At 38.4% G+C, this 16610-nt stretch overlaps 1 protein-coding gene across 2 annotated transcripts in view; it reads left to right on the top strand.

The window, feature by feature from the left end:
• The first annotated feature begins 6828 nt into the window (after positions 1–6828).
• cps1 (carbamoyl-phosphate synthase 1, mitochondrial) overlaps positions 6829–16610 on the top strand; it is an 88703-nt gene continuing 78921 nt past the window's right edge. The window contains exons 1-16 of one of the 2 annotated variants that reach the window (XM_041057887.1): positions 6829–7050; positions 8251–8360; positions 8714–8858; positions 9443–9532; positions 9632–9688; positions 9778–9870; positions 10021–10110; positions 11007–11135; positions 11425–11531; positions 11695–11836; positions 12114–12191; positions 13630–13728; positions 14120–14215; positions 15117–15306; positions 15558–15715; positions 15915–16043. In XM_041057887.1, coding sequence (XP_040913821.1) covers positions 6925–7050; positions 8251–8360; positions 8714–8858; positions 9443–9532; positions 9632–9688; positions 9778–9870; positions 10021–10110; positions 11007–11135; positions 11425–11531; positions 11695–11836; positions 12114–12191; positions 13630–13728; positions 14120–14215; positions 15117–15306; positions 15558–15715; positions 15915–16043 — 1839 coding nt within the window. In that variant the 5' untranslated portion in view covers positions 6829–6924. Of the gene's footprint in view, positions 7051–7443; positions 7521–8250; positions 8361–8713; positions 8859–9442; positions 9533–9631; positions 9689–9777; positions 9871–10020; positions 10111–11006; positions 11136–11424; positions 11532–11694; positions 11837–12113; positions 12192–13629; positions 13729–14119; positions 14216–15116; positions 15307–15557; positions 15716–15914; positions 16044–16610 lie in introns of those variants that run through there. The other variant, XM_041057888.1, reaches the window with a different exon arrangement.

Raw genomic sequence — 16610 nt, 5'->3', positions numbered from 1 at the left:
TCACCGAAATTGGGATGTTTAACCCTGTGAGCCCGTACGTATCATATATGATACCCACATTTCTGGGACTCATTGCATCACCATCAAGCATAAACTTTGCATTTAACCCTTTTAGATGAACTCTTATGCTCGTATACTAACTCCTGGTGGACACTCCTCACTTTCCAAATGTTTTGACATGTGTTTTTTCTTTCTTTCAAAATGGCTGCCTCGCACTAGCACACATTTGTGTTTCTCAGGGTCAAGAAAGTTGATCATTTCATGGTTTATGGTGAGAATTTCTTTGAAACACTTACAATATTTTTTAAATGAATAGTTAGTTTGTCCTTAAAACGTTGTATTACTCAGTTTTATAATTACAGTTAGTAGTTATATCGAGCAGAAAATTGGTGTATAAAATATAAAATATACTTAGAATTTATTTTTTTAATTATTTTTTTTTACATTTTGTCAAAGGGACAAATAAAGAGTTCATATCTGAAAAATTAGAATTTTCTGACCATTCTTTCATAGTTCAGGTCTCACAGGGTTAAGTATCAGTAAACAGTAATGGGATACAATGTCCAAAGTGGAGTACACAATGGAACAGAGCAAATGGGGTGCATTTAAACAAAACACTATTATTTTGCCAACTACTTCATTTTATTTAAATGATTTCACTTAATTTGCATGAGCGTTCCAGAGTGATATTGCAGCCAAAAGAGGGAAGCTGTGGGCTATGAGAGCTCATACGCAGGGATGAAAAATATGTAAATGGAATAAAGCGGAGACCTTAGTAAACTCAGCTGAGTTCCATCAGTTAAGAAAAAGAAGTTTTTTTGGAGTATGCCACTTTAAACTGAGCAACAGAGGGATGTGAGAGGAAGGGGGTTATTTTTTCTCCAATCTGGTATGCTTGAGTCTATCTTTTCTGTGTCACCTCCTCGCTCACTAGATTTGCCATTGAAGGGGCAAGCAAGGGATTTCACAATATCACCTTCAGCGTTGCTTCAGGACAGGAACTATTATGGTCTCCTCTCTGGAATGACAGTGTGATCAAGATCACTAATGTCTGCATGTTGCTTTGCATCTCTCACATTCAATATCAACTTCACTGTTTTTCAAACACGGATCCTGACGTGAACTCTTACTGAACGGAAAAAATGTCATGCACGTTACAAGACCCAGGACTGAAATTGTGAGCTGTGCAATTAAGGTTCTGTGAAGGAGAAATGACACAGGCAAGGATTTTTAAAATACAGTGCTAACCTTGTCCTAACTTTAGCCTCCTCCTGTGCAAAGTATGATTTATGTAATGTGAAGAACCTGAGCTTGAGGGGGGAAAAAAATCATGCCATGAGTGCAGTGTGGTGTAAGATTCCAAAGATGGCGAAGGCTCCCAGGTCACTGGCATTTTGCCTCTGTGAAGAGTTGGAGCGTCGAAAGGGTTGCAGTAGAGAAGGAAATGACAGAGAGTGCTGATGAACTTCCTTTGCCTCAAAACATGCAGCAGAGGTCACCCAGTCAGCCACCTGTGATGACTAGAGAGTAGGTTTTGGACTCTGGTTCTGTCCACCACCATCCCCCACCTCTTTTTCAAACCCCGAGTGCTTCCTTCCATGCCCTCCAACCATGCCAAAAGGAATGAGGCTGTAACTGAGCCTGGGGGGACAGATGGAGCCTATTTATAGTCCCTACAGAGAGGTGTGAAGTTTCTTGGGATTTCTAAGAGCGGGGGCCATGGCTCCTTAAGGGGGCTGATGCAGCCTCTGTGGCCCGCATGCTCTCTTTCCCTCCCTCGCTCTCTCAAAAGCCCTTCACTGGCCACACAGGGATTAGATGGGGGCAGGCTAAACAAAGCTGCTTGCTGCCCTTTTTTACTGGGGACACTACATCACTACAGAGGAAGGGAATCCGATAGCAGCCAAAAGGGACAGTCTCATCCTTCTTTTTCTCCAGCTGATGACTTGATCTTCCTTTAACACTGTGGAGGTTGAAGTTACTGTCACAGTTAGGACAGTCTCACTGTCTTAATGTCATGACTCCATCACCCAAAACAAGAATAGTGATGCTGTAAGAGGGTCTTCTTCGAACTTTACAGCACATACTATAACACTGAAACGGGATTGGAGCAAATTGCAATTCTAAAGATGGTGACAACAGTGCACATGTTAATCCTGTTACATTTATGGAAGCCTGAGTGAACCACTTTGTGATGATTGTAGACCTATCCAGAGGTTAATCTGAGTAATACAAAGGGAGATTGACTGGGATAACTAAAAAACTACATTTAGAAGCATTCAAAAATATTTTTCAAGTCAAATATTCCATATTTAGAACAGGACTTATGCTTGGTCTGTGAAGCTGACCAATACTGTCAATAATATTTACTATGTCACTATTGCTGCTACTGGTGCTACATCACTCTGGTTTGAAATTTTTTTGCACTGGCTTCTGGTTTGTCAAAGAATTGATTTTAAAATATTATTGGTTTGTATCAAGCACCAAATGGTTGCAATTGTAAACCTCACTCTCTGGTCTGTTTATGTAAAAGACTTTGAATTGCTCAGTTGTTGATAGGTGATGTTCAAATAAATGTGTCTGGCCTTAGAATCTTTTATAAAATATCAATGTCTTCAAACTGTTAAATCAATCTAGTCTTTCACTGAACAAACATCATCACAGATCTTTGAAACAAATCATCCATTACATCTGTCATCTCAGGACCAAGACTGTGCTTGGAAACCTGGCAAAGAGAGAGACGAGGGAGCCTGCTTGTCTATTTACGTCTTCTCTTAAGCTTGGTCACCATCTGAAACTCACACTTGAAACGCAGACAATGTGAAGTCCCTCCGCTGGGGACAGACAGTGGAGCTCATTAGGCTGCACCCAAGCCAATCAGTGGAGGAATTTAGAAGGCAGCTAATCACAGCCCTTCCAGTAATAAAGGGCCACGCTGTACATTGCACAGGCTTCTCATGTTCTCCCAATCATCACCCAGCAATTTTCCATTGTATGTGATTCTGTCATTATTGACGACAAGTGGCCAGGACTGTATTTTGAGGTCACAACATAAATATTTTAAAATAGAAACAGTCAGCAAAGAAGAGGAAAGCATTCATTTGTTTTGAAATGAAAATATTAAAAAACAAAATCCAGTTTGATTGACTTCTAAAATAAGTTTGCTTGTAGAACTTATTATAGTGTAGGCCAATATTGTGACCATATTGTGTGATATAAGAGGACATCTTTTACATATTAAGATTTCTAAAATAGTTTTTTTGCAGATAAAAGGAAGAAAAGCAAGAGTATGAATGTTTACCCTTCACCATAAATCTGCTGTATTTGCATCTTTTACATTAAATGCTTCAGATATTTGATGTCTGAATTTGAATTGTGAACTGTAGTTGTGAGACAGTAGAGACCTTTAGCAATGAATGTAGCTGCATTTGTAATTATATTCTTACTGCTTTATTTTATAGCAGGAAATCACACTTTATGTTTGGTGGTGACAGCATATCAAAATCATTGCCTGGTTAAGTGTTTAATGTCTTCATGTTCTGGCTGTCTAAAAATATTTACACACTTTATCTGGGGCCTGATTAATTTCAATAATAATTCCAATGTTTAACAGGATTACAAATCTTCTGCGTGATGCCTGTTCTCAAGGATAACTTCAATTAAAATGATTAATTACTGTACATGGAGGTGAGGCATCAAGAAGAAACATCAGTGTGTTCTGAGGTCTGCGTTTTGACAGTTTCCAAAGCCAGTTTAAGAGATGGTGAGCATTAGTGTAGTTACTCGAGTTAACAAAAGTAACAAAAGTTAAGATAGATTAAACAGAGCAAAGGTAGGCTAAGCACACAGGCTCAATTTGCTAATGTTACATATTAACTCTATACTCCAATTGTGAGCTCCGTGCAGTAGCTATATGTGTTCATGGCCGCTTTTATAGCACTCAGATCTAAACCATTTTTTCTGTCAGTGTATCATTTTAATCCCCAGAGTGAAGTTCACATTATCAGGTCATTATGTGTTACTATCCTCTCTCTCTAATGGGCTCGGCTCTGGTGCAACCTCAGCCAGCTTCTGGATTTACATTCCTCATATTTGTTTTTTTTTTTAAAGTGTAAAATGGAATTAAAAAGAACTCAAATGAATTTTCCATTCCCATGAAAAGCTCTTGTATGTAACATAAGGCAAACTGAAAAAGAAAATGTATGTAACAAACAGTAATTATTAAGCTAAAGCATAAACTACTGTCACAGACAGGAACTGATCAGGCTGGCTAAACAGTCTGGTATTGTATTTTGACTTTTAGACAGATGGACAGAAGATGATGATTATCTTCATGTGTGCATCAACCCCTGTTGAAGATTCTGATTGAGCCCAGCACAGTATAAGTGCAGTATCTGCTGTTTTACCCATGAAGTAATGGTGTGAAGTAGAGAATGAATCACGTTTAGACGGCAGTGTAAATGCATCACTTCCTTCACAGCATAAATGTGCATATGTGGTTTACATAAAGACTTCAGTGTAGGTGTCATGTCACCTGTAAAGCCGTTATGGCTTCTATTACACGCTGGCAGCTAAATGATACTAGAAACTTCTCATATACATATATGTGTGTATGTATATATGTGCACTACCAGCCAAATGTAGAACACCCCCATTTGGCCAGTTTTTATTGAAATCTCGGCAAGTCAAGTAAATAACCTTAAATGTTACAGTCAGGTCAGTGTAAAATTTCCCAAAGAAAAAAAAAAAAAAAAAGTCACCAAAAACTGAAAAATCATGTAAACATCATAGACAATTGGCCTTTTTCATAGATTAAGAAATTGGTTAACTTTCAGCTTTTCTGCTGCAGTAGAAATAAATGAAGCCCTGAACAGGCACCTGTAGGAATTGTTTGCAGTTCAACTTTTGCTGATGACTTATAAACCCTCTGTCTGTATAAAAGCAGTGTTGGAACAAACTGTGTCACTACACCCTATAATGCATTATTGTACTGCAGTTGTACTGTACTGTATATTGTATCAGAATGGTGAGAAAGAGGCAGGTAACAAAGGAAGATAGACTGGTTGGTCAGGGCTTCATCCTACAGCAAGATAATGACCCAAGACATTAGTGGAAAAGAACCAAACAGTGGCTTCACATGATGAAGACCAGCACAATCTCCAGAATTAAACCACATGGAGCTGGTTTGGGATGAACTGGACAGAAGGTGAAAGCAAAGCAAATTACAAGTGCAACACATTTATGGGAACTTCTCCAACAGCGTGTGAGGAAATTCATGATCAATATTTGATTTCCATTGTAGAAAGAACATTGCATGTGTTTGACTGCTAGATGAGTCAAAAAATGTGATCAAATTTAGTTCAAAAGAAAGTTTTTAAAATCTCCTAATCTTCATTTGTTCTATGTTTTAATTTCAGAAATATAGAGACACTGTATTATCTACATTTTAAATAACAGCTGTAAAACTGGAGGTGTTCTTAAACGTTTTGTTGGTAATGCAGCGCTGCACTGTCAACTACACATCAAGTGTGCCACTTACAACACTGTTCGCCAAGTCAAAACACTTCTGCTCAGAAATGACCACTGGATGTCACCAGTGCTCCACAGATCAAGAAGAGGAGCCTGGGCTAAATTTAGACAAGAGGAACATTATCTGTAGTTTGCAGGGGGGGCTTTGGTTTAGACAAATGAAGAGGAGCAATATAAAACTTAAGTAGACAAAAATTACGATGGAAGACAAAAATTAATTAGGCTGTAACATATGTTGTATGTATATATACAGTATTTGTTTTGTCCACAACTTGGTTTTAAATGTAAGTGACACGGTGGCTCCTCACATTTTTAATGCTCAAGATCTGCAAATAGCATCAAAGCTTTTATAGAGTTTTACAGTTACACAGTCTATTGTTTCAAGTTAGATTTTGGAGTGTGGAGGTATTTCTGCACAGGTCCTATTACTCACACCCACTTTGTTCAGACTGCTGAACCCAGCAGAGTGGCAGTCAGGCAGCCTTCTCCACAGAGGACCAGTCTTGCAGTGATCAGCAAATACACAGACCACTCTAATCCCACCACCATGGAGCCTGTCCATGGTCAGTTTGCCTTTTTTTTCCACCTCAAAGAAAGAGCTATAAAGAATTTGTTGCACAGAAAGCAATACACACAAGTTTGCAGTAAGCAGGTGCAGCCATTCCCAGTCGACATGCATTTCCCTTTAGTTCCTTTTCAATGACCGAAAATATTCCTCTTGTGTAGACATTTTTCTAAGTAGTCCCTGTAGCATTTTTCTTTAATAGCTTCAGCGTAGAAACAGAATGAAAACTGTTCAAACGGAAGAAAAATGTGAGAAAAAAACACAAAAGGCTGTATGATGTGTCAAGCCCTTTTAACGCACACAAATGCAAGGTGAACCAACGTAAATAAAGTAGTACTATGATTTTATAGATGAACATCTCGATTCACCAGAGAGAGATACATTTCTTTGGCCTGCAGAAGACTTCATTGTTCACACCTACAATTATATGTAATTATGTGTGCTATGGGTGTGACTCTCAGGTTCATCCCTGTCGTTTGTGGGAAAAAAAGAAAAGAAAAGAAAAGAAAAGAAAAGAAAAGAAAAGAAAAGAAAAGAAAAGAAGAAGAGAAAAAGAGAGAATAAAGAAATAAGAAGGCGTTTTCCTTGAGACCAATCAAAGCACCGCGCGCTTCATGAGTTGAGAAAAACAACGCCTGGCGGCCAATCCCGACCAACCATTCAGGCGCTCTGAGGACACGAGGTATATCCCGTCACTCACTCATTCTTTGAATGTAATTCTACTCATAGTTGTAACCGGGTTGTGGGACAGTGTTTTTATTCAGTCCGTTTTTAGTCCACTTCTCATCCACCTGTGCGTTGCTTCACCAAAAGAGTAACTTTAGGCTAACATGACAAAGATTCTGTTAGCTTACAGCGTTGTTAAATCTCTGAGGCAGGGATGTGTGGTTGGCAGAAGAGTGGGAAACACGTCGGCCTGGCTGAGACTTCAAACTGCTAAACTTTTTAGTGTGAAGGTAAGAAGACGGTGTGTTAGTGAAAACTGCTTTTGTCAGTGGGACATGGAGGAAGTGAACCTTTTTAAAGACTTTCTCAGAGGTGCGGTCAATTGAGTCCTAACGCCGCTGTGCAAGCCGAATTCCAGTGAAATTTTTTCAAAGTCTGTGATGTCTTGCCTACACATGAATGAACAAAAAATAAAAAAAGTTATTACTGCCTTTTTGCAAAACAGCAGGGGCTGCTCGTTTATTCGGCATAGATCCAGCGCAACAGTTCTTATTTGAGCATAATTTAAACTTCGTAGTCTACTGTAGTAAACCAGTCTTGCATCAGAAACAGCGTTGTGAGCAACAGGTAGCAGCGTGAACCAGTTGAAAGCGATGGGATTGTGTTGAAACGTGGCCTGTCTGGTGGATTATCATTACGCCGGATTCACACTTGGCTATCTTTAATTAAAAAAAAAAAAAAAGGAAGTCATTGATTTTAAGTGAGTAGGTATGTCATTTAGTAAAACCGCTGTAAACTGCAGTTTTTAAATGCAGTTTGGAGCAGTGATTTTCAGCTGACAAAACATTTCCAAAAGAATTTTGCTGTTGCATTTGATGAGACTCTGGCTCCTGTCGCAGCAGTTGTGTAGCATGTAGCTGCTTGACTTGTATGCAACATGTGGTTAAATAACGGGGAGAATTGCATCATGAAACACCCTGATTGCAACATCTAACTTTCTCTACATCACACTTTCCCAGTCAAATAAAAAGTTTAGGCCAGAGTTATGATTGATGCTTAAACTTTATTATTTGCAGGCTGTAATTTGCCCAACTTTTGAGCTTGAGCAAATATCTTTATCGTCTTAATGCATTGAATGAGAAAAAATAAAGAAGTGTACTGTTGGTCACTGTTCTTGTGATGGCCAGTGGCTGGAGGTCATAGTGGGTCACAGCAACCTTTATATTCACATATTTTTCTCTCTCACACACACAGAATAGAAGAACAGATTTGATTATCTCAGCATTCACAGCACAATTCACAGTGGCCTGCAGTTTCAGCATGAAGGCCCAGAGGCTCACTGCTTGTCATCGTACCTAAACTCATAGTCTACAACACATCTGTTTCAAAGTTTTGCCTTTGGTCTTTCCAAATTTGCTTCATAAAAAGGGAATGCATTATTCTTAGGTGAGATTTTGCTCGACATCTGTCTGCTCTCTTTTAACTCCCAGGCCCAGACAGCACACCTGGTCTTGGAGGATGGCACCAGGATGAAAGGGTTTTCCTTTGGGCACGATGCCTCAGTATCAGGGGAGCTAGTCTTCAATACTGGGCTGGTGGGGTAAGAAGGATACACGCTGACATAAATTAAACTACATTAGAATAGATAAAATAGTGCACTTGAAAAAGTGCAGGTCAGATTTTAGGAAAAGCAATGGAAACAAAATAAACTGTAAATATACCATATTCATATTTGACTTAAACTTTCACTACTAAAATACAAAGTCTTGCTTTGAGCTTGAAAGCCTTTCATGTTCATTGTATTAATTTAGTTGTAAAGTTTTCACAAAGTTTTTCACAAGGCCAAGGTACACTGTAATTTCTCTCTTGACCATGAGTTAAAGATACGACAGTGTGCTTCGTTGTCTCACCACAAAAACCTGCTATATTTGTCCTGCTGATCCCTTGCCTTAGGTATCCTGAGGCCCTGACTGACCCAAGCTACAGAGGTCAGATCTTGACCCTGACTTACCCAATCGTAGGAAACTATGGTGTACCCAACACCCAGGAGCTGGATGAGCTGGGCCTGAGAAAGCATGTGGAGTCAGAACGTATCCAGGTAGAAAACTTGGCTGCGGTTTGGTGATTTCATATAAATTCTTGCTTTAACTAGTCTGCTTTTCAAAAGTGAATATTTGCTTCTTCTCTAAACTTCTATGATAGCAAGCTAAATATATTTTGACAAAACAACCTATTAGAACCTGTAATGGCCATTTCAGTTTTATGACATTTTATAAACAAAAAGATTTATCTATTAAATTTATAATCCCCTACAATATTGATGAGATCAGACTCTATTTTTGATACTATTTATCGCATAGTATTTGCATTCAATAATGTGCTCTCTATATAGTAGTTTTCATTGGTAGTGGCAGGGTCCTCACTGTTTACTGTTCACTCTCTTTACACTGTATCAGAGTTACAATAATTTGCTGCTAATGCAAACCGAACATCCTGCTTCACATTTAAAGCTCTCTTCAGGCGAAACACATAGTGGCTTTTAATGTGAAGCAGTCGCAGGATATTCAGTGTGTTTGTCACTGTGGATGGAGCTGAGCTCGTTCATCAAAAAAGCATCTAGAAAACTTTTTTTAAACTACTTTTTTTTTTCTTTAGGCTAATATTGTGCTTTGGTGCCTCTAGGTATCTGGTCTTCTGGTTCAAGACTACAGCCACGAGTACAGCCACTGGAACTCTGTCAAGTCTCTGAGTCAGTGGCTACAAGAAGAGAAGGTTAGGATTCGAACTATAAAATACGTGGGGTAATGTCAGAGCGGTGAATCAGACTCTGCTGTTGGTAAATGTGCAACATTTCACTTTCCTACTCTAAAGGTTCCTGCACTGTTTGGGATAGACACAAGAATGCTGACCAAGGTCATCAGAGACAAGGTACTGTAAAAACATAATTGTGACCTACTGCAACTTTTGTAAGTGGATAGTTTGCCCACTCACTGTTATTAATTTGCTTGTGGTTTCAGGGCACAGTTTTAGGGAAGATTGAATTTGATGGGCAGCCTGTTGAAATATCTGACCCCAACCAGAAAAACCTGGTAGCAGAGGTCTCAACCAAGGTAACAGATGTTAACTTTTGTATTTAACAGTTATTTTACAGTCATTGTGCCCACTACATCAAGTAAAAACTGGATTCAAAACACATTTTCTCTGTCTATGAATGGTCAATCAGTCCTAACCTCTTGCTGTGTTCCTCCCCCTCCTTCCAGGAAACCAAAATTTTTGGAAAAGGAAATCCAATCAAAGTGGTGGCAGTTGATTGTGGTATTAAACATAACATCATTCGCCTTCTGGTTAAGGTGAGAAGGACTGCAGAGGGAGTGAAAAAAAAAAAACTCATGAGATTACACAGTTTTATGGCTGAGCTCCTCATGAACCTTCTCTGCACAAATAAAGAAAGAGAAATCAACACTTTGTCGCATGTTTTCTGCATCTTGACCTAGAAAACAAAATAGTAATGTTAGGTCTAACAAGCTCCTGAAATCAAAAAATCATTGTATATTATTTATTTGTGTCATACAGCTGTAACAGAAAGTGGGTTTCCCTTTGGTTTATGCTCTGGTTAATGGTTTGATGATATTTATATGAGCTTGTAATTGGTCATAATAGTTATTCTGGAAAAGGAGGATGCAGACTTCTAATGCGATAGTCTGTTTTTTGTCTAATTATCATAAAATTTATCTTCCTTTATTTGCTATTTAGTGGTTTGTTGGTCAGTGTTTGGCTGTCTGAACATTCTCATTTGTCAAATAATTGGTAATATTAATACTGAGTAAATAACATTTGTGATTATTTTTCGCTTCTTGGTTCATAAAATGGAAATGATGGTTGTGTTGCTTTTTCTGGATGTTTGAGGATAGAGTTTGTAGGAGAAAATGATCCGTGGTTTTAATTGTATCATAAGTCTAAATATAAATATTGTCTTTGTCTGTGAACTTTGGAGTCTATGAACTCCAACCACCATTCATTATAAATACAGAGTATATATTTTGGCCAGACAGCATGGGTAACAGTCAGAATATTAATTAAGACATATGTTTATTTGGTGTCATTTACAATAATAACACATCGGTGACATCTGTGTTTACATGTAGAGGGGAGATTGCAAACTTTTACATTGATTTGAGTGACTCAACATTAACATGACTATTGTTAAGCTCCATCATAAGACTACAGAATGTTTCTGTATGTGCAGAGGGGTGCAGAGGTCCACCTTGTCCCCTGGGACCAAGACTTGCTGAGTCTGGATTACCATGGCCTTTTCATCTCCAATGGACCCGGAGATCCTTCTCTGGCCAAGACACTCGTCCAGAATGTCCGCAAGGTAGGACCTGGTCTTATTTACATTCATTTGAACATCAGAAAAATCACAACTTCAGTCGATCCAATCTTAGCTTTAAAGAAACACCTGTTACACCATAAACAATATGTTGTATTTGGAAGTTTGAAGTTTTTTTTTATTTATTTTCATTTATAGCAAGTAAAATTCAATCTCACATCATTCAGTAACCTTATTTCCCTCAAAGAAATGCACAAGAAGCATTTTTTTATTTTCAGATTATCATGATCTATACCATCATAAATATTATTTGTGTATGTTTTGTCCTGTTAAGGTGCTGGAAAGTGATCGTCCTCAGCCGGTGTTTGGAATCTGTATGGGAAACCAAATCACTGCTCTGGCTGCAGGAGCAAAGTCATATAAACTACCTATGGGCAACAGGTGAACTTGTAAATAGCTAAACACAATACTGTTGTGGTTTAGTATGATACTCAGTGCAATGTTAATTTTTATATCTATTATCAGGACTTTTGATATCTTGTTTTCCATACAGAAATAAGAAATAAACACAGACTGGGTTTTATGAATGCCTCTCTTTCCCCAGAGGGCAGAACCAGCCAGTGCTGAATGTGATGACGGGCCAAGCCTTCATTACGGCGCAGAACCACGGCTACGGCATAGACAGCGAGTCCCTGCCCCCAGGGTGGAGCCCGCTATTCATTAATGCCAATGATGGCACCAATGAGGTTAATTTCACTCTGTGAGACTGTTTCAGTTATTTTCTAAAACAAGATTGTATTTTGATATTTTTGTTGGATGAGTGTTGGGTAAAAAGCACAAATTTCTCTTATAAAATAAGCCTAGTCATGCAGAAAGATGCTTTATGGAGTCTGTAAATGTTTGTTTTCAAAATAACATCTTAGAAGGAGTCACTTGTTTCTGAGATGTCTATAAAATGAATGCAGAAATGCAGAATACTACTGAATTTTAGAGTCTTTATAATCAACTGTGCATATTTTGCAGGGCATCATGCACAACATTAAGCCTGTTTTCACGGCTCAGTTCCACCCGGAGGCTAAAGGTGGTCCCACAGACACAGAGGTAATTAAAGACTTTGATAGTGATGCATAAAGTGCCTTTACTATACTAAAGTTAAGTAAAGGTATATTCAAAGGAGGCAGCTTAAGAGCTTAAAAGTTGAAGTCTTCAGTTGAAACAGCGCTTGTGTTAATGGTGGTCTGGAAAATGTATTTGGTATTTACATTGCAGGCAAAGAATCAAGGAGGAGTGAAAAAAAGGAAAAGAAATACTGATAAAAATTTAGAGGTTACGGATGTAATGAGCAAGAATGAGAAATGTGTAACTACATAAATCAGCAAACTTAGGTAAGTAGCATTACCTACCATCAGTATTAGAATTTGCCCCTAAATTCAGTAACGAGCAACAATGTTAATTTAGCAGAAGCTGTGAGCTCTTCAGCCAGTTACTACATTGCTGGTGTGTGTGACAGGTGCTATCATCAGCGGCACTTGATGTTTGACTGCACCAGGGCTCAGGTGTTTAGGAAGGCCACCGCTAATAGTGCCTGTCTTTTTCCCTGCAGTAAAGCGTTGATGGTTCTGAGTTACAGTTTTTGTTTCCCACATGACAGGCAAGGGCTGTAGCTCAGGTCCTGGTCAATGTAGGTTGTAACCTCTGTCATATTAAGGCTGTATAATAAGATCTGTCCTCTGTATCAAAACATACAGTTGACAGCTCACTTCGAGAATTGTTGTCTTCCACATGGGTTTGACTCTTGGAGACGTCACAAAAATGCCCGTGATAAATGTTTTATACCCTTGACTGGCAGGAAGGTGCAATGTTTTTTAAAAGGCATCAGACATAGAGAAAACTACTCTTTTTATTGTAATCTACGTAACATGAAAGCTTGACTGTCCTTCAACATACAGTCATAGTCAGTTACAGTCTGAATCACAGTATTTATTATCATTGATTGGCTGACGGAAAAATATTGCATGCATTATATCATGTACTTCTCTAAAATGTTGAACCTCACCTTGAAGTAGGCTCTTTTCTGCCAAGAAAGCTGCTTTAGATGTGCCTTGTGGCCAGATCCAATAAACCTCATTATGCAAAAATAAAATGTTTCTCATTATAAATAGTCAAGTAAAGCACACACAATACAAAAATTGGTATAATTAGTTATTATTTCATTTCTTACTTTATACTGATTTTAAATGATGAAATGAATAAGAAGTCAGTGTGTTCCTGTGTGTGGTTTTTCTGTAGATTTCATACAGACACTGCTTTTTTTTTGGCGTAGTAAAGAACACTGATTCAAAAGGCTGGTAAATGCACATCAGAAGCACCATGGTCTCATGGTTTTTGTGGTGATCAGGGACCTGAGGAATCAGCAGATTTAGAGAAAACCTTCAGGCAGACCTTGATCTCTCCATCAGCCAACACTTGGGCTGCTCCTTATACTGTTAATGCACTGTTCACACTGTGGTGATATTTTCATTTTTCTCTGTTTCTTCAGTTCCTCTTTGATACTTTCATATCCCTGATCAAGAAAGGAAAGGATGCCAACCTAGTGTCAGCCATGCCCAGGAAGCCCAACATTCCTCCTAGAGCCCAGGTACAGTGTGTCACACAGGTTCTTCAGGTTTCTCTTGAACGATCTTAACAGAGGATTTTAGGTGTGGTCCACATGGAGAAGGTCGATGAGGGTGTAAAAGGTTATCAAAGAATTTATCAAATAAGTCACCTTACGGGAAAATACTAAGACCCGTATTTTACAAAATATCACCACAATGATTTATGAATACCATTAAAACATATGGGAAAAAAAATATTTTTTTCAAGTTTTGTTTTGAGTTCTTTACTGTACTGTACAGGGTCATCATGTGAGCACTGAGAAAGACAATAAATGTCAATGAATGGAGCTCCATGCTGCACAGTTGCTGTTAGTGCGTTACATGTAGTTAATCACTGTGGTTATTTTTTCCTGTCTGTTTGTGCTAGCACAGGTGTCAAAGGTGCTGGTACTGGGTTCTGGTGGCCTATCTATTGGTCAGGCTGGAGAGTTTGACTACTCAGGTTCTCAAGCCATCAAGGCTATGAAGGTAAGACCTGATGCAGAAGTTTTCTGTCGCCAATTCCATTTTGTTTTCTTTTTATAACTGCATGTTGAAGAGGACATCAACCAACATCTATGTAAGATGTAATGTAAAAAGTTAATGTCACATGTTGCGTCCAATCATTTGTTAAAATGACCTCATTTGTCAGCATTTTGGTCATCGGACATTTAAATATATCATTTATTCTGATATGCTGTAAGGCTTTATCAGATGTACCACATCTGATATTCTGTACCTTATTCCTCTGTGCCATGCACCTCTATTGTTTTCCAAAAACTATTAAAGACATAATAAATATAGATTAGTTCACCCATATGTGCTGATCTGCAGCTAAAAATAGGTTCCAGCAAATTATATTTGATCTGGTTTGAGTAAAATTTGGTGAAAACTAGCGTGCCAACCATTTAAGTAAATTGCTTATCTTTTTTTTTTTTTTTTAACAAATAATGTTTTTATGACTGACATAAATATGTATGGGCTCAGTGCCAAAAGGCACAGACAGATATTTTATTGCCAGTTTTTCTAATAGATGTTTTTTATGCTGTTTACTGAAGGATTAATCTGTTTTAATGTGTTTGCGTTAAGACCAAACTGAATTGATTGTTGCTGATTTTTTAACATTTTGAATAGGCTTTTCTGAAAACCTTCAGAAGATCTATCATATATGAAAACGTTGAATGAGCTATTGTGCATACTGCATGGTAACCATTCTAGTCCTTGAAATGAAATAGGCCTTTTCACAACAGACATTTTGACATGTCACAGTAGGAAAAGCACAGGTGTAAATAATGAACTTCTACTTAGCTGTTTTTAGTTTGAGGGTCCTGGCATTGTGCATGTCTGGTTCACTGTCACACTGTCATGATTTACTGTGGACACGTTGTAGGAGGAGAATCTGAAGACTGTGCTCATGAACCCAAACATAGCCTCTGTTCAGACCAACGAGGTGGGCACAAAACAGGCTGACTCAGTCTACTTCCTGCCTGTCACGCCACAATTTGTAACTGAAGTCATCAAGGCTGAGCGTCCGGATGGCATCCTTCTCTCCATGGGGGGACAGACAGCCCTCAATTGTGGTAAGATATGCACTTGTTCGCTTTGATATGTTGTATTGCTGTTTTTGTCATTGAATTCACTGAGGAGATCGGTAAGTAGGGGAAAACACTAATTGTGTGTCATTGGGATAAATGTATTCACTAAAATGGCATATGTAATGTTCAGTTTCAGATTTTCTTCTAACTGGTGCACATTAGTTTTTTTTCCTTTTTTAATGGCTTTGTTTTTAACCATACATCTGTATGTGGATTGGTGTTTGTGTGGCATTCAGGAGTAGAATTGTTCCAGCGTGGCATCCTGGAGAAATATGCGGTGAAGGTCCTTGGAACACCGGTGGAGTCCATTATAGCCACAGAGGACAGGCAGCTTTTTGCTGACAAACTGATGGAAATCAATGAGAAGATCGCACCCAGTATCGCTGTTGAGTCGGTAAATATCCAAGATCACATACAAAAAAACCCAAAAAGAATGTATACTTCACTCGTAGTTGTGGCGATTCATAGTTGTGGCGATTCAAGTCTGCATGTTTAGTCACTTTTGTCAAACAAATTCAAAATTTACATATACATATTCTCCATGTACATGTATTTTGTTTTGGGGAAATATAACGTTTGTGTGCGTCTTTCAGGTGTCTGATGCCTTGAAAGCAGCAGAGCAGATTGGCTACCCAGTGATGTTACGATCGGCTTATGCCCTGGGAGGTCTGGGCTCTGGTCTGTGTGCCAACAAAGAAAAGCTAGAGGAAACCGCCCACAAGGTCAGAATAAATTCTGAACGGCATGGTCATTAATCTCACTATATTTTTTTCATCTTGTCACTTGCTCAGTCATTCTAATCAAAGCAACAATAGAAGCATTTTACCCAGACTGTTATTAGCAAGCTTTTTTGTTTTATACCTTTTCCTGTGTTTACAGCATAAACCTGTGCAAAGGCAAAAGCTTTGAAATAGTTTAGATATGTTTCTTTGGTCCTCTGGCAAGAAAGGAATAGTTTGCTGTTGCTAAGCAACATTCTTTTGTGCTCGTCCAGCATCCAGCATTATGTCTGACAGCTCAGTTGGTTCTAATCTGTGATCACAGGTTGCAAAATGAACGGTCTGTGCTAAACTGTTTTAGATTGGTTCATACCTTTTTATGCCAGTCAGTCTACTCTACTGCTTTTCTCTTCTGGCATTTGTTATTTATTTTTGTTTCATTTGGAAGTTGAAAATTCAAAAGTTCCAGCTTTACAATTGTAGTATTTACATTGCAGTGCTACTGTATTTAATTAAACTGTACAGGTTGTTATGATATTGTGTTTACCCACTGTGTAAAGGTTAATATTT

Source organism: Toxotes jaculatrix, chromosome 15, assembly GCF_017976425.1.
Source record: "Toxotes jaculatrix isolate fToxJac2 chromosome 15, fToxJac2.pri, whole genome shotgun sequence".
Taxonomy (NCBI): Eukaryota; Metazoa; Chordata; class Actinopteri; family Toxotidae; genus Toxotes; species Toxotes jaculatrix.
This window is presented reverse-complemented; position numbering and strand designations above follow the sequence as displayed.